The sequence below is a fragment of the Microcaecilia unicolor genome, chromosome 2, assembly GCF_901765095.1.
Source record: "Microcaecilia unicolor chromosome 2, aMicUni1.1, whole genome shotgun sequence".
Taxonomy (NCBI): Eukaryota; Metazoa; Chordata; class Amphibia; order Gymnophiona; family Siphonopidae; genus Microcaecilia; species Microcaecilia unicolor.
This window is the reverse complement of record NC_044032.1, coordinates 352540549-352561219: the sequence shown is the minus strand read 5'-3', so window position 1 is coordinate 352561219 and position 20671 is coordinate 352540549. Positions and strand designations below refer to the sequence as shown.

General features: G+C 42.3%; 1 protein-coding gene across 2 annotated transcripts in view; it reads left to right on the top strand.

Moving 5' to 3' along the window:
- Positions 1 to 20671, top strand: part of HOOK3 (hook microtubule tethering protein 3) — a 253534-nt gene that overhangs the window by 111746 nt on the left and 121117 nt on the right. For both annotated transcript variants that reach the window (XM_030194473.1, XM_030194474.1), the window contains exon 8: positions 9317 to 9400. In XM_030194473.1, the coding sequence (XP_030050333.1) occupies positions 9317 to 9400 (84 nt within the window). The remainder of the gene's footprint in view (positions 1 to 9316; positions 9401 to 20671) is intronic.

Genomic DNA, 20671 nt, shown 5'->3' with positions numbered 1-20671 from the left:
CTGCACCAGGGGGTATAGGGCAGGAGATGTGGAGACAGAAATTGAGGCAAACATATTTATTTAGTTTATGTACCTTTTGACCGTTTTCTCAATTTATCCAGTCATCCAGAGCAGTATACAGCAAAGACGAGCATCAAGCGGATTCTAAATCCTAAGACTTTTAATTAGTTACCATAATTAAAGTAACATTAATGAGAGGTGTGAGCATTCATTAACTCTCTCAGGTTGCACACACCACTGTTAAGCTGAAGCTTAGAATGACACTGAAAATACAGTTGAGGTAATTAGTGGCACATCTTCTAATTAGGGAAAACTGATAACTGGAGCTTTGGCTGTTACTGTTTCTCACATTTAACAGTGATCTACAGGAAGGAATAGACAGTGTGAGTTTTGTAAATGACACCATCCTATAGTACAGTGTAAGTGTACTGCAGAACTCACAGCGTTACAGAAAAACATAACTGAATTGGAAGACTAGTGGTAGATCAGATTTAATGTGGATAAGTGCTAACTTGGGCATCCAAGTTTTTCCAGTGATGGGCTACATGATTAGAAATCTGAATGTATCTGTTATCATTTATATTCATCGAAATCTGTGAATTTCTTTTGAAATTGGGACTTCATAGCCATCAAATAGCTCTGTAGTCCTTCAGAATCAGCTAGCTAATTCGGTTAAAAATCCACTTTTGTTAAAGTCTCAAGTGGGCTACATCCTGAGGTCAGGGGGCCACATGTTCGGTGCCCTCAGTTGAACTAATGCAATTACAGGGTGATAAATAGCCGATGAATTGGGGCAACATCTGGTTAACACTAAGAAAAAAGAGGACATGTTAGTTGATAAATTGGGTTTTAATTTCATCTTTATTTGATAAAGCACCACAGGGAATGCACCATCATAGCAGTTTACAAAATATTAACAGATGAAAACATAGCAGTGAAAAGAGCTACAAATTAGATGGGAAAGCGGGAAAGGAAGCTAGAGAGTTGTACGCTAAGCCATCGTCGCCTAAAATTTGTGTGTATTTAAACAGGGTAGCTTCTGTTGGTTCACATTTGGAGTTCAGTTTTGGCACCCATTTTCAAACTAGATGCAGAAAAGGAAATAAAAAATTGCCAGGAAAGAAGATTCAAAGGCTTCTGCATGCTGATTATTCTAGGTGAGGCTATGTAGAGCTATTACAAAAACTCAATAGCAAATGGAAGACCTCAGTTTGTTTCTGAGCTTGACCAAGGTTCCCTTTAAGAACTGAGCTGATGTGAGCAAAACGTTTTCTTCATGAGCAAAATATTTCCATTATATTATCTTGTGAGCACTGATATATATATATATATATATATATATATATATATATATATATATATATATATATATATATATATATATATATATATATATATATATACACACACACACATATACATACAGACATGCACACACACATATACATAAACGCTTGCAGGGAGGTTGTAAAGAATTCCATGAACCATACTCTACATGCTTTCCTTGCTTGTTCACCTGCAGTTTATAGCTATTCTAAATTTTATTTAGATACTGGATGTTTAGCCCAGCTTAAAAGGGAACACTTCTCCCCCTTAAAATGACAGTAGGGGCACTTTTGAACACAGCAGGAAAGAACCCCAGCTGCCTTCCCCAGTACCTCTGTTACGGATGGTATTATATATACACTGTATGCACTCTAGAGGAATTAGGTACCAAAAAAATCAAAATACTACAAAATACCGAACAGAATAGTATTCACAGTATTCCAGAAATATATACAGGTACTTTGGTTCTCAGTCATCCCTAGCTCCTCAGTCCAGCATCTTCCTGTTGGCCATGTGAACAGTAATGTTCAGCAGTACTGTAACAGAATTTCTGAGATTATGGGCAACCATAAAATAATTTACCTATTATTGTTTTTGGTAGGTTGCCAAATGGCCACCAGGCTTTAGCTCTGCTAGCCTTTAGTTTGCTGTTTAGTTGCCAAACATTAGGTACAGCTATTACAGGTATTAGCTGTACCTAACGGGTAGAGTGGCAGTTTGAGAACCAGAGAAGCCAAGGTTTAAATCTCACTGATGCTCCTTGAGATTTTGGACAAGTCATTAACTCTCCATTGCCTCAGATTTTAAAAAAAGAAAAATTAAACTGTAAGCCCTCCAGGACAGGAATGTACCTACCTTACCTGAACGTAACATGCCTTGAGCTAGATTTTCAGAAAGCTTTTGACAAAGTTCCTCATGAGAGACTCCTGAGAAAATTAAAAAGTCATTGGGATAAGAAGCAATATTCTTTTGTGGATTAGGAATTGATCATAAGGAGCATCAGTAGGATTTGAACTAGCCTTCCCTTGTTGTCAGCCCAGTGCACTAACCAGTAGGCTAGTCCATCACTGTAGAATGAATTAAAAAGAAGAGACAGATTGAGAATCTTCTCTGTGGTCGTCCTAGCTCTCTAGAATAAGTTTCCTTGAACAATACAATTGGAGATAGACTGGGTAGTGTCTAGCTATGGAGACAGGCTTATGGTCTTCATTGTGGGGGTGTGTAGATAGATTGATCTGTTTGTATAGAGTGATTTGACATGACATGTGTGATTTTTTAAAATTGTTGTAAATAGCCTCAGGCATTTCTGTAGAGGTCAGTAAGCCAAACTGTTAAAAAAGACCGCCCCCCCACATGACATTTTAAGTTTGCACAGTTTTGACGCATGCCATGCAAAGGTTTTCTTGTTTTAACAGTGACTACTGCATAAAAATCACTAAAGTATTTCTTGCACATTTGGGGGGGGGGGGGGGTAGGGATAGGGGAGCATGCTAGTTCTACATGTCAGTGCCAGCCCAATGGGGGTGAGTTTATAAAGCATTTTCTGAATGCTAAGCATGTGTTACATATGGAAAATGACATAAAATGGTGCACTCTAATATGTCGACAAGAGTACACATACTTATGCAAACTGCTTGTGGGCATTCCTTGGGGGCATAGTTTGGGCAGAATTGTGATGTATGTGGATATTTATAAAATATTAACACATGTACACCTTCGGAGGAGGTATGCATTTGTGTGCTGCTAGGCCTGAGTTCCTGCTTTAGAAAAGGCACATAGATGCTTTTGTAGCCTTTCTGAAATAGTGTGCTTTTGTAATTTTGTTTGGGTGCACTGTTCCCAGTGTGTGTAAGACAATGAGTTTTATTCTAGCTGTATATGTGTGTGTGTGGTGGGGGGACAGTGTTATATTATCTACAAAAATATCACTTTCGTTAAATTAAAACTTTGAAAGCAAAACCCTGTGAAGACAAGCAGGCCTTCATATTTTCACAGCTGGGGTGACGTCATCTGACAGAACGCAGTGTGGACGCTGACTAGCAAGATCAAGAACTTTCTAATTGTGTCTCTCCGTGCATGCGCTGGTACCTTCTGGCTCGACTAACGAGCCTGTGTCTCTGTCTTTGTTTTGCTGCAGAGCAGGAAGGACACATCTTTGTGTTCTCCACAAGTGCGATTTGTGCTTTTTTCTTTTGTGCATTCCTGTGCAGGTTTTCGCCTATCAGGTAATTTTTCCTTTAAAACTTCCCTTTTAATTAGTTTTAGTTTTTCAGCCCTTAAAGTTTCATTTATTTTTCGCGTACTGCTAGTCCCTTTTAGGCTGGAACCCCAGCATCAGTTTGAACATGTCCCCTTTTTTTCTGGTTCTAGAGTCAGGAGTTTAATTTTGCCGCAATTCTTTTCTCGGTGTCTAAGAAGATCCCCAGTGCACCCAATTTAATGAGTTGAATGCCATGACAGACCTGCACAACTGGTGTATCAGGTGCCTTGGATATGACTGTGCCTAACTTGTTCTTTCTGTTTGCAAATACAGCTGAGGACACAGTGAGTGCAGCAGGTTCAACAGGAGACGCTTTTTGGCTCCTTGAAGGCCGATACATCCACATGGGCACCGAAAGCAATCAAACTCGATGGCTAGTAAGACTTCAGCATTCACTAAGAGTGCACTGGCATCGAGGAGGTCTCCACCTCTCTCGATATTGGATGCTGAGAGTAGGTCCCATGACTGGTCAGCTTTGGACCAGACACCAAGGACATGTATGAGTTCGATATTGTCCTTGTTGGCACGGAAGGACCACAGTGCTGTGCATCGGGGGAAGCCCATGAAGCATAAGCATCGGTTCTTCTCAACACACGGTGCTGGAAACACCGGAGCATCGGCATCACCGGTACCTGAGAAGCTCTGGCACTGGGAGGAGCACTTCTCCTCCTTGGAAGAGGTACCGGTACACAAGTCTCCCAGTAGCCAGGTCCCCGCTGTACCTCGGTGATCTTTGGGGCATGAAAATAGATCCACTGAGTCAAGGCAGGCACATTCCTTGCTGGTGCAAAGATCCTCGATGCTGACACCTTGACTAGTGGCGACCTCGGCGCATACAGTACTGCTCTCAAGATCAGGGGAGGAAGCTTCCCCATCATCACAGAGTAGGACTGTTCCTCCGTGATCTTTGGGGCATGAAGATAGATCCACTGAGTCAAGGCAGGCACAGATTCAATCAGTACAATCTGAATGTGGTGGAGAGTCTGAATGGGGACAGCTCATGGGGTTCAGAAGAGGAATCACATTACTTCTCAGAGGAGGAGTCTTCTAGGATACCTTCTGATCCCTCTCCACCTCAAGAGAGATGTAAATCTCCACCTGAGGGTGTCTTTCACCAGTTTTATCAGGGAAATGGCTTCTGCCCATTTAAGTTAGAAATGGAGGAAGAGCCCAGGGCGGAGATGTTGACTTTCCTGGACTACGAGTCTTCTCCTAAGGAAGGAATCACTGTTCTATTGCACCCTATCCTTAAGGATACACTGATAAAGAACTGGCAATCTCCCTTTCTGTGCAGGTTGCATCTAAGAAGGTGGATACACAGTATTGTATCAGAAGGCTCCCAGATTCAAGAAGGTCCAGCTGCCTCACCACTGTCTGGTGGTTTAATTTGCTCTCAAATGAGCTTGGAGCACCAGGACTCATGCATTGGTACCCACTGGCAGAGAGGCCCAGGGCACTAGACTAGTTCAGGAGGAAAGCTTTTTAGCGATGCTCATTGCCTGCATCCAGTCCTACCAGCTCTACACGAGCCTTTACTTGCAGTCTTTGGTCCATAGTACACTTAAGTCTTGCCAATACTTGACCACAGGAGCAGGCCACAGAATTTTACCAGTTGGCCAGCAAGCAGCTTGAGTGTAGAAAATATCTGGCCATGAACACATACGACTTTTCATATAGCATCCTCTGCAATGGATGTGGGAATGCACAGAATCTCATGGCTGTGTATCTCTGACCTAGAACCAGCAGTTCAGGAGAGGTTGGTGCTGGGGGATAAGATGGAGAAGGTTGCCAACCTCATAAAGAAACATATGGACACCATCCAAATTTTTGTGGCATTTTCCAGCTCCATCCTCTTCCTCAGGGAGGTTTTTGACTGTGCCTAAAAGATGAACCTACTACTTTCATACGCGTAGGTTCCTGCCACTTTCCTGCTCTGCACAGCAACCCCAGGTGCAGTGTTCTCAGCCTCACCAACCCAAGCTGACACCCCAGTCTAAGCAGGGAACAAGCTTTTCACTGGCTCTAAGAGAGCATAGCTGCACTCAAAGTAACCATCCTGGACCGCCTACCAGTAGCAGGGGAGGTGAATTTTTTTCCATCACAGGTGGCTCCTTGTAACCTCCGACTGATGCGTTCTTCAAATAGTTTGTCTCGGTTATGCCCTGCATTGGCATCAAACACTACCAAATTGTCCAATGTGAGGGTTGTCACTCAACTCTCAGTACAAGCAGGTATTTGTAGAGGACATCTCCACCCTTTTCCAGGGTAGTGCAGTCAAACCCATGCCACTAGGGGACTTAGGGAAGGAGTTCTATTCCAGGTACTTCCTTGTGCCCAAAAGGCCCTTTACAAATTCCTAGTAAAAAAAAAAAGTTCAGGATGATTTAATGGGCATACTTCTCCCCATGAGTCAGGAACAGGATTTGCTATGATCTGTGGTCTTAAGAGATGTCTTTACCCAAATTTTGATACTTCCCAATCACAGGAATTCTCATATTTCGAATAGGGAAACAGCAGTTCCAGTATCGCATACTTCCATTTGGCCTTGCGTCAGCTACCAGGGTATTCCTCATATGTATAGCAGTAGTAGCTGTATCTATGCAGGCTGGGAGTGTAGTTTCTCTGTCTGGACAATTGGCTGGTCAAGAGCACATCACAGCAAGGGGCGCGTCAGTCAGTGCCCCTAATTATGCGGGTGTTGGAGTTACTCAGGTTCGACGTAAAATAAAACAAGTCCCACCTTCTCCCAGTACAGCGATTGGAATACAAAGGAGCCCTGCTAGATACATTGAAAACTTGGGCCTTTCCTCCCCAAGTGAGGGTAAAGACCTATGTTCGCCTCTCAAGTCTGAAGCAGCAAGAAGGTCACATCTCGGCAAATGTTGAGATTGATGTACCATATGGCCTCTACAGTGCGTGTCACATCCATGGCATGTTTCAATTGAAAGAGAAGCCCAGTGGACCCTAGCTTCCCAGTGGTCTCAGGTGGCAGAGAGCAGAGTTGACTCAGGCCCTTCTCTGGTGGACATTTTGGATGAATTTGACTACGGAACTCCCATTCCAAATTCCACCTCCTTAGAAGGTACTAACAACAGAAGCATCCAACCTAAGATGGGGGCTCATGAAGATAGGCTTCACACCCAGGAGACTTGGTCTGCTCAGGAAACAGATCTCCATATCAATCTCCTTGAGCTCAGGGCCATTTGGGGCACTCTAAAGGCTTTCAGAGATCAACTGCAAAACCAAATTATTCTGATCCAAACGCACAACCAGATTACAATATTTTATGTAAACAAGCAGGAGATATGAGATCCTACCCCATGTGTCTGGTGGCAGTGGGCCCTCCTTCACGGGATGGACCTCCAAGCCATGTACTGCCCAGGAAAGGACAACTGCCTGACAGACAGACTACTACTACTACTACTATTTAGCATTTCTATAGCGCTACAAGGCGTACGCAGCGCTGCACAAACATAGAAGAAAGACAGTCCCTGCTCAAAGACTGAGCAGAGTTTTGTAGTCACATGGAATGGTTTCTCAATATAGGTGTAGCCCGCAAGATCTGAGTGTGGCACCTCCTCGGTGGACCTTTTTGCCACTCGTCTCAACCACAGGGTCTCCCAGTTCTGCTCCAGCTCAGATCGTACTGCAGATTAGCATCAGATGCCTTTCTCTTACATTGAAGAGGAGGGTCTTCTATATGCATATCCTCTAATTTGCCTCATTGAGAAGACTTTGCTGAAACTCAATCAGGACCAGGGAATTATGGTCCTAATAGCCCCTTACTGGCCAAGGCAGATCTAGTTCCTTCCTCTTCTGGAATTGTCCTCTGAAGATCCATGGAGATTGGACTGTTTTCTGACCCTCATCACGCAGAAAAATGGGTCTCTTCTACATCTTAACCTCCAATCCCTGGTCCTCACGGCTTGGATGTTGAGAGCATAGAATTTGAAACCTTGGATTTGCCAGAGGGTGTCTCCTGCATTTTGCTGGCTTCTAGGAAAGACTCCACTAAGAGGTGTTACTCATTTAAGTGGAGGAGGTTTGCAGTCTGGTGTGAGGGCAAGGCCTTAGATAATCCTCACTTGTTATACACAAAAACTGCTTTAATACTTTCTACATCTCTGAGTTTGGTTTAAAAAACAATTATGTAAGGCTTCATCTCGGTGCAATTAGTGTTTATCACCAAGTGGGTGGTAAGCCCTTCTCTGTACAGCCTGTAGTTCACTTTCAAACCTCCAACTGTTTCATGGGAACTCAACATTGTCCTCAGCCATCTGATAGTTTCCTTTTGAGCCACTTGATTCCTGTCATCTGAAGAATTTGACCTAGAAAGTAGTGTTTCTGGTGGTGATTACTTCAGCTCATAAGGACAGTGAGCTTCAGGACCTAGTAGCTGATTCACCTTACACTGTTTCACCATAGTTGAGTGGTTTTCTACACAAACCCTAAGTTCCTTCCTAAGGCAGTGTGGGAGTTCCTTCTTTGTTGTTCTACTAACATTTTCCCAAAACCACATGCCCATCCTGGTGAGAGTACTGCATACCTTGGATTGTAAGTGAGCCTTAGCCTTCTCAATGGAGCGGACTAAAGACCATAGACAGTCCACCCAGCTTTTTGTTTGTTTATTTACCTAAACAGGATGGGAGTCGCCATTGGGAAATACAAGATTTATAATTCGCTAGCAGATGGTATCTCCTTTACTTATGCCCAGGCCGGGCTCACTCTAGATGGACATGTTAAGGCTCATAAAGTCGACAGCCATGGCTACGTCGGTAGCCCACTTGAGGTCAGCCTCCATAGAGGAGTTTTGCAAAGCTGCTATGTGGTCTTCTGTCCACACATTCACCTCTCATTAGTGCTTTGAGCAGGATACCTGACGAGACAGATGATTCAGACAAGCAAGTCCTGAGGAATTTGTTCGGTGTGTAGAATCCAACTCTACCCCCCCCCCCCCCCCCCCCCCCCCCCGGTCAGTTTTCTTGTCTTCCAGGTTGCACCTCGACAACTAGTAAATTGCCCTAGCATTTTTTTTCGGGCGAGCCTGGTAGCTAGGGATTCCTAGCTGTGAAAATATGAAGGCCTGCTTGCCCTCAGAGAAAGCAAAGTTACTCACCTATAGCAGGTCTTTCAGTATGGGCTATGTGTTTGGTGGCATAGCTTTATGGACTATGCTTATCCTTCTCCTATGTTTGCTGGGCTCCCGACAGGGGTTGGGTTGCCTGTACCGGCTGTGAGCTGTGTGATGTTATAAGATGTGTTAGGGCATGATTGATTCCTTTGTGTTTTCTTTGTTTTTACTCTTGTTTTTAATATAATTTTTGGTGTTCCTCTTCTAATTTGTTTTTATTATATTGTACACCACTCAGAGGGTCGTTCCTATGGGCAGTGTATGCATTGTTAATAAACTTGAAGGTGTTTTCTGAGCACAGCAGGCCAAGTATTCTCACATACCCGCCCACCTCCCCTTGGAGTTGAATTCTTTAGCTTTTTTACAATTCTTGAGGGACCCGCACTTGCGCGTCAGTGCACGTGCGATGGGCGCTGCTAGAAAGTTCTTGATCTCATTAGCGTCTGTACTGGTCTCTGCCGGATGATATCTCCCCAGCTGTGAGAATACTTGGCTAGCTGTCCTCCGAGAACATCTGCTACAGGTGAGTAACTTTGCTTTTCATATGTGTACTGTAAGTGTGTTTGTGTGTTTAATTATATTTATGTGTTGTGAAACAGTTGAAGAAAACCACAGAGGAATTAAATGAAGCCTTAGCAGCAAAAGAAGAAATTGCCCAAAGATGCCATGAGTTGGACATGCAGGTGAGTGATTGTGGAATTGAGATGGAATCTGTACAATAAACTAACCTGATTCCGTCCCCAGATGTTATCTGTAATCTGAAAGTAAATCTCCCCTCAGTGAGCTTTCTGTGATGCAGGTTGCCCATCAATTAGAAAAGATAAGTTATGAAGTTTTTGCTAGTGACTTGCATTTCACATGTTTTTTATGACTGATTAATTCTGTGGCAGGGTATTTTTTCTTTTGTTGGTGAGATGAACAAGACTGAAACTCGTCATTGTGTCTTTAAAATTGTGTTACATGGAACCAAGCCATTCTTGAAAGTAACATCTCAGTAGAAATTTACTTCAATATAGTTTTTATCCTAAGTCAGTCTGAAACTCACATGGCTGATTAGTGCTGTCTATTAGATGAATTAAAATATTTACCAGGAAAGTGCAGTGCTGGAGGGCCACGAGCAGACAGGTTTTCAAGATATCCTTAATTACTATGCACTGTGTGGAGGGGGTAGGATATTGTGAGAGTATCTGATAGAGATTGTTTTATTGTTAGATTAGATTGTTTTCATAATAAAGATTGTAAATTTTAATACACATAGTAATGAGTTTGGAGTTTGTCTAGGAAAAAGAAAAATATATTGTATTAGTCAAGAAATATTGATATGCATGAGACACATTTGCATATAACAGAGACACTGCATGCAAACATATTTCAAGAATATTCATTAAAGATGTGTGGAAATATTGACAATTTGCAGCTTCCAGGATTGCAGTTTGACATGCCAGGTGTTAATACAATCAGCTCTCCAAAACAAGTTGAGATTCACAGACAACTGAATGGGGCTATTGATCAGCTTGTCAGGCCCCCAAGAGATGTTCAGTGTTCTCTTTTCTCTCACAGAATGCCTTGATGTTTGTGTGCCCATCTACTGGAATTTGACTAATTTAAGCATTCAAGGGAGTGGCTGCCGACAGTGACTTAAATTCAACATTTGTATTTCCCCCTTGTTTTCATTTCTGTACCCAGAAGTGTCTCAGGGTGGTTTACAGCATAACACCACAGTAGAGCAGCATCAAAATCCAAAATTGAAATGCAGTTAAAGAGCAGTGAAATAGAATAAGATCCTATCACAATCTCCATCCCTATTCCTTTAGTAGTTATTTACACTATGTAATGTGAGCATGGGTTGATAATTATATCACGATCTCTCAAATCAGAGGTGATGGTGAGAGGACCTCAGTTTGAGGCATCCTCAACGTATATAAAAATAAAGAGTGTCATCCATCTGGACTTTACATTTGTACTGCCATTATGTAAATGGTGGAGTTTGGAAACCTGCACATCTATGGGAAACTAAAGAGTTGTCCTTGGAAACTCAAATTTTGATAGTTGAAGGTGGTTTTCAATGCCAGAGAAGTAAGCACAACCCCACCTTCCCCCCCCCCCCCCCCTCTTTTCCTTAGCTCAGCCCCAAATGAGAAGTTAGTCCACAGATGTTTTAATCAAAGTAGGTGGAAAGGCTGATTTTGAAAATTCCAGGCATACTTTGCTTTTCTAAAATAGTCGTATGCCTTAAAGCCCTGCCTGAGGCACACCTCTGTGAAAACTCTGTGTGCTACTGTTAAGTGGTACGTTTTCTAAGGATGCTACTTAGATGCAGTTAGAGAATTGTTCCTTTAACTGCCTTTCTCTCCTTCCTGTCACAGATGGAGCCAGCACAGATGTACATATGCACACACAGAAAAAAGGATGCATTCACAAAGAAAATACATAGGGAAATAATTCCATGATTTAGACTTTCACTGCTTTTCTCATCTCACCGCCCCCTGTACTTGTCACTTTGCTATACCTTCTCAGCTGGCTACAAATGATTCAGATGTGTTTGATTTTCTTTGTTGTAAATGTTATTGTGGAACTCAGTAATTGAATTGTACAGCTTTCTTAATGGTTGCTCTGTCCAGTGCCAGCTAGTGACTGAACCATGTAGTTTGTAGACGGTGCCATATGAATGGCCTCTTAGTGGTGGAGAAATCTGGTTAAACTGTAAAGGCCATCCTTTGAAAACTATTGTCAGTGACATCTAATGGTTAGATATATTATCACACTTCGTTTCATTTTATTCTTTCTAAACCATTGGAATGGGCATGTGGCAGGGGCACCTCTCTTCTTGACTCCAGGTCAGACACAGACAACACAGATAAAAACATGCATACATCTAGGGGACCTAGACTTTCATGAGTGCTTTCCCCCACTTGTGTATTCTTTACAACCCAAAAGATGGAAAACAATTACACAAAATAAGTCAACAATGTCTGGGAGCAAAATAACTCTTAAAAAAAAAAAATTAACACAACGGCATGACGTGTGGAAAGAGAGGGGGGAGTTAAAACATTGAAAAGATTTATCAAATTTTAAAATAGGCCAGATCAGACTGATGTTTTCAGAGAAATAATGCCCCCCCCCCCCCCCCCCCCCCAGTTCCAGCTTCTGTAGCATCACTTAAACATAGCAGTAAGGATTTGCTTCTTTGTACTGCCTTTCCTCTCTTCTCTTGTCAGAGACCCGTAGAAATAGGGCAGGTACCTACATGTGCAAACAAGCAAAAGGGTTAGTAAAAATTCCTTGAGCCATATTCTGTATGCTTTCCCCCCCATCTGCCCCCCCCCCCCCCCAATCCCCATTGGACTGGCTCATACTGATTTAGATGTCTCAAATTTCTTTGTTACTAGTTTTCACAATAAAATTTACAGCAATCATATAGGTGATGTATTATCATAGTTGATGTTCTTAAGAGCAACCAACAAATCAATGAGAGTGAAAACAATCTTTATTCTAAGAAATAGCAAAATGGTACAAAGGGTCCAATATGACTGACTTCAGCAGCCTGCCATGTTTTGGCGGTAAACACCTGCAGCAGAAGCATTTATATACTATTTATAAAATCCTGGTAACACAATAAAACCACCTACACATGAGATACATTGGAAACATACAAGAACAAAGCGTAATGAAAATCAAGTAACTCGTTAGGTATTGATCAAACTAAAGAGGAAAAATAGAACCAAAGAAAGCCACCCACCCCCCCAAAAAAAAGACAAAAAGGGAAGGAGAACAAAGAAGAATACCAGTAATAGAGAACTGTCAGAAGACAGGAACAGTATCTAACTGCATGCCAAAATGGCAGAGGGCTTTTTACATTAAAGGGTATACTGTCAAACTGAAGAATCTCAGTGCCAGATAAACCTAGCATTAGCAACCTGCAGAGCATGAGCATAGTTTAGAGACAGGGGAGCAAAGGAAGTCATTGTTCCACCCTGCCCCCCCCCCCCCCCCAATGCTGAAGAACATAGGCTTGGAAAGGAGAGCTCAGGCAGTAAATAGCCGCGCACTGATTTTAATATTAGCATATGGCCATTTTACTGCCTCATTTTAAAAAAAGGCCTTTTCCCGCCACAGGAAAAAGTGGCCCAGTGTTCACCAATTTTACGTGCCAAAATTAGGGCAGGCCACTTTTTACCACGGCTTAGTAAAAGGGCTCCTTAGTGACTGGCTAGATCTTCAATTAGATGAAGACAATTCTATAGTTGAAGAAATATGCAGACCATTTTAACCTTGCAGCTTGTGATGTTCTGTCTACCTTCAACAACTATGGACTCCTAGAACAACTGGTTCAGCTTTTGAAAATGAAGATAATTCACAAAGCAGGAGAAGGCTATAAACATATCTAAACCACCCAGCTACCAATTTCAGAAGTTAGAAACATTGTTAAGAAATGGAATTTATCAAGATAGCATCTGGATGACCAAGAAAAATCTTCGCTAAAAGTACCGCCAAAAAACTAGTCAGATCTGCAGAACAGAACTCATAGATCACTGCAAATGACCTGCTGAATAATTTAGCTGACAAAGCAGTAATTGTCCACCGCTTGCACAATAGTGATCTGCATGAAAGAGTTTTCAGAAGGAAACATTTTCTATGACTTTATCACAAAAGTCATCATTTTAAAATGTAGAAAACCTTTGTCTGAGACTTTTTGGAACAAATTTCTTTTGAACTGTTGAAACAAAAATGAACATCCCTACCAAACAGAAGTTAAATTTAGAGAAAATGTTAATCATGACGTTGGATCTAATCTGCTTTGGTGTTCTGTGGCAGTTAAAGAAATTTAAACTGAAAAGAGATTGGATATTTCAGCAAGGCACTAAACCAATCAACCGCAAAGTACTTACAGGAAAGAAAAATTGTGGTTTTAGAATGACTTGACTGTTCCATACAAAATATTATTGAAAATTTATGGGCAGATCCTAATCATGCAATGCATGCACAGGGCCGCTGAAAGGGGGGGGGGGGGGGGGGACAAGATGCCTGGGCCACAGTCTCCCTGGAGTCGAGGTCTGTCTTTCTCCTGCTCCTGTGTGTTGGGACCTGGGTGATTGTGTTAACGCAATAACCTGGGTCCCAGCACACAGGAGCAGGAGAGTGACCTAGGGAGTAGCAGACGCGGGAAGATGGAGGGGGGGGGGGGGTTGGCCCTGCCCTGCCCAAGGCCCAGCTCTGTCTCTCGGTGACCCTGTGCCTGCAAGGAGACTTCAGAATATTTCTGAACTGGAAGAGTAGGAAAAAATCCAGAAGCAAGAATATAAAGTCTCTTAAGGCTGTAGTTATCAATATGGGCTACTGTTAAGACACGTTATTGTAGCGCAGGTCCCATTTTATGCAGCGAGTCCTAGGTACTAATAACTAGGATTAACAGTAAAATAGCATGTCTTAATGGTAGCCCATGTTGAGATCTATTCTCTTAAGCTGAAAATAGAAAGTACAGATTGAAGGGACATCCAAATGTTTGCACCTGTCATATTCATTGTTTACTTATTTAGAATCTGTGTATTAAAAAAAAAACTAAAAACTGCAAATGGTAATTGTATATTAAAACATGTAGGAAAACTTTTTTAAAAATTTTGTGTCACTTTGGGGTTGATAGTCAAAGTGATCTAACCTGCCAGAAATGGCTCCTGACTAGTTAAATCGATTGTTTGGGGCTAAGCGATCATTTTCAGTGGTACTTAACTGGTCAGTGCCACTGAAAACAACTGGCTAGCACCTAACACAAAACTGGCTATTTTGGGGGCATTCCAGGGCCGGAGTCGGCACTTGGACAGTGAAGTGACGATATTCAGCACTTAACTGGCCAAGGTCACCTCATAAATAGGATTGCATAAGCCATTCCTATGTTTATGCAGGACCTCATAGCCAGTTAAGTGCTGATATTGTACTTAACCAGCTATGATGCAGTCAGTTCCACAAAAGCAGTGACAGAGCCCGGACATGACCCGGTATTGAATTTCTGAATATAACACCAATGGCGTCAACAAAACTCTGAGCACAGTCTGCTGAATATCGACCTCATAGTGTTTGTATCAGTTTCTGATCATTTCAGGAGTCATTGAAACATACAGTTTGACCAGGCTGAAGAGGAATTGGGTGATACAATTCAAAGGTGGTGTAAGAAAAGGAGATGTAGAGACTGAAGATGGTGCTGAAGAAGTGAAAGCTAAAATTTAAGAACATAGAAGCAGGAAAACAATTTTTTGTGAAAATACAATTTTCTAATCCTTAGCACAGAATCCACTCCAGAGTTGCCTCAGGAAACCAGGCCGCTTCATTGCTTCTAACTCATGAGACCTTGATACAAGGTTACACATTGTGATGTTAAAAGTAGCAGCCTCATGCCAGATAGAAGCACATTTAATGGCCTTCCAAAGTGTCCCTACCTAATGAGAAAAATGGATTTTTGCAGGAAGTCTGTCTCTGTAGAAGAGCTTTTATGCTTCTTAATACATCCAATGTTTGCCTTCTTAAAATATTTTTCTTTCTGCTTTGGCTTAAATTGAAGGCCTACTTTATTCAGGAGGAGCGAGATAGACTGAGGTTTCAGTGTATTGACCTAGAAGAAAGGGTAAATCTTCTGTGCTGTGAGAATGCAATTAAAAAAATATATATTAACTGCATCCCGCTGAAATACTGCTTCTAACAAAGCATTTGCACTATCTTTCTGTCATAATTCTTTGCTGTTACCCCACACTGACTAATTAACATAAACTACTAAAGTACATCAATATCTAGAGGATAATTTTATAACCAGGTGTCTAGTGTAAGGTGGCAAAAGTGTGCCTACATTATAATGAAAAGTAGGAGCGTAATTTTAAGAAGGCAAAAATGTGCCTCTATCTGACGTGTGTAATGTACACTAGCCCCAGGGCTGGTTTAAATGCCTACATCTAAGTGATTGCAAGATCACACATGGATTACAGTATAAATTATGTAGTTCATGTTCATCTCCATCCAGACTCTGTCCTTTTGCTCATCCACAGTAAAAGCAGGCACCATACAAACAAGGCACACAATTTTGCACTGGTTGGTATTTTATGAGGTCCTTTCCACACTTCAGTGTGTAAATAATTAAAATAACATATGTGCATTCTTGCCACCTAAAACTAAGTGGTTTCTTATAAAATTAACCCTTTGGTTCTTAGAACTTTCATATTTCTCTTTTAGGGCCTGTCAGTCAAGCCGAGCTAGCAATTCCCGTGTGATGATGCTGAGGGAGCCCATTCAAAGTGAACTGTCGTCGGCATTAGCGCACTGGGAGCTGCTAGCACGGCTTGGTAAGAAGCCCTTAGTTTAAGAGTTGAAAATAGAAGCATGTGAGATATGGTGAGCTGTGTAGCATGTAGAAATATTAGCATATAGACATCCCACAATAAAAATCAATAGATGTTAACATTTTCTAAACAGTAGTGCTCACTGCATTGTATCTGGGATTTTAACATTACTGAATAGAATAAATGACAGTTTTGTTTTGGGATGTCCTTTCTCCCCTCCCCCCCCCCCCCCCCCCCCCCTTCCCAATTATGTCTGGTTTCATTTGTCCTCTGAGCTTACTTGTTACTGTTTCCCTTGACATCCATAGCCTTGCGTAATAGAGCTTTTTTGGTCTGGGACAAACAGTTCTTGTTTGAGTTCCACTACTTTGAAGCACAACAAAACATATACATATGCTACTTGATAACTTACCAGCTTGGAACATATCAAACATGTGTTAGTGTTATTTGTCATTTCCTAAAATCTTTATATTTTCATCCTCTGAATTGTATTCATAATTTAAGTTGGTTTCTTTTTCTTTTTTTTTTTAGTTAAGTAGGTTGTTATGGGGCTGCTGATTTCTTTCCCTCTTTTGACTAGTCCACCTGCATGTTCCTTTCTCTCCCTGTCCCCATACCCCCATTTTTCTCTCTATAATGTTGCTTAGCCCATAAGAATTCACATTTTTAATGCTAAAGAAGCAGTATGCCAATTAACAGGAAAAATATGAAAAGTTCAATATGACCATATTGAAATTTTAAATAAATTGTTCTCAAAAGTTTGTCTAGCAGCGCTGAAAAATGTCAGAATTGTCACAGCCATATAAACAGAGAATTCTTTTAATATGATTTCTTCAACTCAAACCAAAGTGGGCTGAATAGGAGACATTGGTGCTTTAACAAATGTTTCTGAAACTGTTGGGTTTGTTCATACTGTTCATAAACAAGATATAATCACTAGCAAAAATGTCTGTAATTTAAGAATATAAATAGTGGTTTGTGAAATTAAAACAGTACGTTTTAATTTTCATCTGATAACAATGCAGTTATTTATATCATAGATATGCAGGATGATTTTGAGTCTTTAGTGTATGCAGGCCTATGGGTACTGTGGAGCTGAAGTAGACCAGATTCATCAATTAGTAGTCCAAAAGTGGAACTGAAGCCTGAGTACTATGGAGCTTTATTGACTGCTAGAGACAAGAAATTGCCAAAGGGAGCATTAACCCCTTTGACACCAGAAGTGGAGGATACTAAAAGAATCTCATTCCCTAAATAATGGGCTCAGACTACAGAAGCACGGAGCTTCAGAGAAGTGATGCCCATCAGTACAAATCTCCAGTGCATAGTTCAGAGATCAAGGGGATTATGGTGGTACTTTCTGTCACTTCATAGTGGCTGTACATGGAGAAAACCATCCAGTTTGCTTATTGCATTGATCTCCAGAGGTCCTCCTTTGGCTCAGCAATCTTCAAGGAACTTTAGAAGGAGGTAGCAGTAAAAATCACTCAGCACATGCAGGATGTTGATCTGGTTCAGCTCCAGTCAGATATTCAGTGGTCTACATGATTCCTTCCTTTGAGAGTGTAGTGTTAGCACCACCATTGAGCTAGAACTACAAAGATATATTTATTTTATTTTATTTATTTATTTATTTATTTATTTATTTATTTTAGTTACATTTGTACCCCGTGCTTTCCCACTCATGGCAGGCTCAATGCGGCGGGCAATGGAGGGTTAAGTGACTTGGCCAGAGTCACAAGGAGCTGCCTGTGCCGGGAATCAAACTCAGTTCCCCAGGACCAAAGTCCATCACCCTAACCACTAGGCCACTCCTCCTGCCAGTTGTGTCAAGCTGAAGCTGAGAAGCCTCTCCTGACTGTTGACAGCATTCAGTTCCAAGGTCCCAAGAGTTCACTGTCATTTCCAAGAAGTGGTTGATGCTTGCATCTTCAAAAGACCATTTCCAGTATATACTGTGATAAAGTCGCATCCAGGATAGTTGGGTTAAGGCAGTGTCAGTTTGAAATACAAGTCCCAGAAGGCATTGCAGGCAAGGAGCCAGGGGGTGAGATGAGGAACCTGGACTGAACTCCTAGCTGCAATCAGGGAAGACATGGCTGTAAGCTGGCAGGATGTGTAGAGTGGCTGCCACTAGGGGGAAAGAGAGATAGGAAACCCTGTGTGCAGGAGCTCTTCATTAGTCTAATGCGTAACTCAGCTGGTGTGGGGGAAGCTAATGGAAGGAGAATGATTGGTTGTGAGAGCAGAAGCCAGGGATTGATTAAGCAGGTGGGAAGGAGTCCCAGAGGAGAGAAGCAGTTGCAGGCTGAAAACCCTTAGGTAAGAGAGGTCCCTAAAGTATTTGCAGGCTGAAAATCCTTGGGTAAGGAAGGTCCCTAAAGTATTGAATTTACCAGTGAAGCTGATGTAGGGTGAAATCCCTTGGGTATGAAGAGTCCCTAAAGTATTGAACTCTCCTGAAGGTAAAGAGAGTAGAAGGTAGACACTGCTACTTTGTGATTTCACTGTGATGATGAATTGAATGAACTGCTTCTATTTGGAATTGAATACTGCTTATTGTGCACTGGATAAAGAGCCCAGACTGGAGCTGACTGTGAGCCTGTATTGAATCCTGATATGTGCTGATAGCCTACTGCTTAAAGGGGACTATTTGCCACACACTTCCAGGTGGCTTATATGTGCTTAAGATTGAAGGTGAATGCTGCTGTTGGAACTATGTATCAGGTCCACTAGAAACCTGCATGGAATAAAGTCTTTAAGATTGAAGTTGCGGATGGACATTTATTTCTTGACTATACCAGGAGCCTGTGGCTGGAGGAGATTGTTCTATCCTTGGCTGCACCTAGAAGTACCTGGTTACAATACTGAGAATGATTCTTCAGTATTAATAGGTTTCCCTGTTTAGATCAAATAATAACTGCACTCTAGAACATATCTATGATCTTCCCTTGAATTTTTCTCCACAGGCAAGTAGATCATCAGGTGCAGATCTCCTTTTCAGGCTTTCTTCAGGAAATAAAGAAGTCCATGTGAACTGCATAGCAGGTCAGGGAGATATTCAGAGCACCACTCTGTTTAGCTTTGTTAAGCACTTTAATGCTCTAAAACTCCAAAATAGTTGGTAGCAGTGCTCATCCACAGTCCTTTTTACTTTATATTTATGCAGAGTTTTTTTTTTAATTTTACAATACTTGATACAGAAAATAGGGAGGATTGGAGGAAGTGACGTCATCGGGAGAGATGGCAGCCTAGCCTGAGAGCTCCGTCTCCTCGCGCTTGATTTACGCTTTAAACAGCTATAAAAAAACGGCAGCGAGCGTGAGAACCTAGCGAAACCAGCTTATTAAACGCTCCCTTCAACAAAATCGGCGATGAGCAAAACTCCCGCTACGCGAAAAAAAGAGAGCGAGCGGTCTGAGCGAATCATGGCGGGAAAAAGCGCCAAACGCCACGAGTCACCAGAGCGGGCCTCGCGCTCCGACTCCGAATCGGCCCAGTCGCAGGCCGAGCAGCGACATCCACCCTCCAAAAAAAGTATCCCAACTGAACTGCGGAGGTTTTTAGCGAACATTCAGGCGGAGATAAAGCAGTCGAAGGATGAAATCTTGGAACGCATGGATTCCTTGAGCACAGACCTCCGTGAGTTGGGGGGGCGGGTGGAAGACGCAGAACTTAAGCTAGAGGAACAGGCAGAGACACTGCTTAAGCATAATGAGAAGCTGCTTGCACTGGACAAACACCGATTGGACTTAGAATACAAGATAGATGACTTGGAAAACCGAGGGAGGCGGAACAACCTTAGGTTTCGAGGGGTGCCAGAAGGAGGAGAAACAGAGAATGTTACACAGATCGTGCAGACAATCTGTGCCTCTTTACTTGGCCCAGAAGCGGGAGAGAGTACTGTGGAGCTGGACAGAGCACATAGAGCGCTTGGAGTTCGCAAAGAACAGCAGCAGCGAGATATTATTGTCCGCTTCCACAAATACGAAACCAAGGAATTGATCATGACTAAGGCGCGGAAGGCGCAGAACCTGGAGTTTGGAGGCGCAAAAGTACTGGTGTATCAAGATTTGTCGCAATATACCTTGCAGCAACGACGGCAAATGAAGCCAGCCCTAGACATACTAACAAAACATCAAGTGCAATACAGATGGGGTTTCCCGTTCTCTCTGAACTTTGCCCTGAAGGGTAGCAAATACCGTGTGAGATCCCTACAAGAAGCATGGGAGGCCCTACACGCAGCAGAGCTGGTGAACTCGGCTATCCCACCAGGTGAGCTGGCCTCATCCACCATGGCCAAGCTTCAGGGCTGGCAAAGAGCATCGGGGCCAGTGCGACGAGGCAGCAACAAGAGATGACTGGACAGACTCCAGGAGAGACAAGAGACATTTGGACTGAGTAACTGGACAAAGACATGTGCCACTATGTCAGATTACCATTGGTCCGCCAGGAACTGTTCTAACTGGCGACCAAGTTTGCTGTAAGACCAGCTAATTCTTGATGTGAGGTGAGGCCTGTGGGACTGTAGGACTGATCGGATTGCATGAATGACACGACGCGGCTGGCTGAAGCTGGAAGTGTATAGATACACTTTACAGGAAATAACACTATGTTGAAGGGGGATGGGCA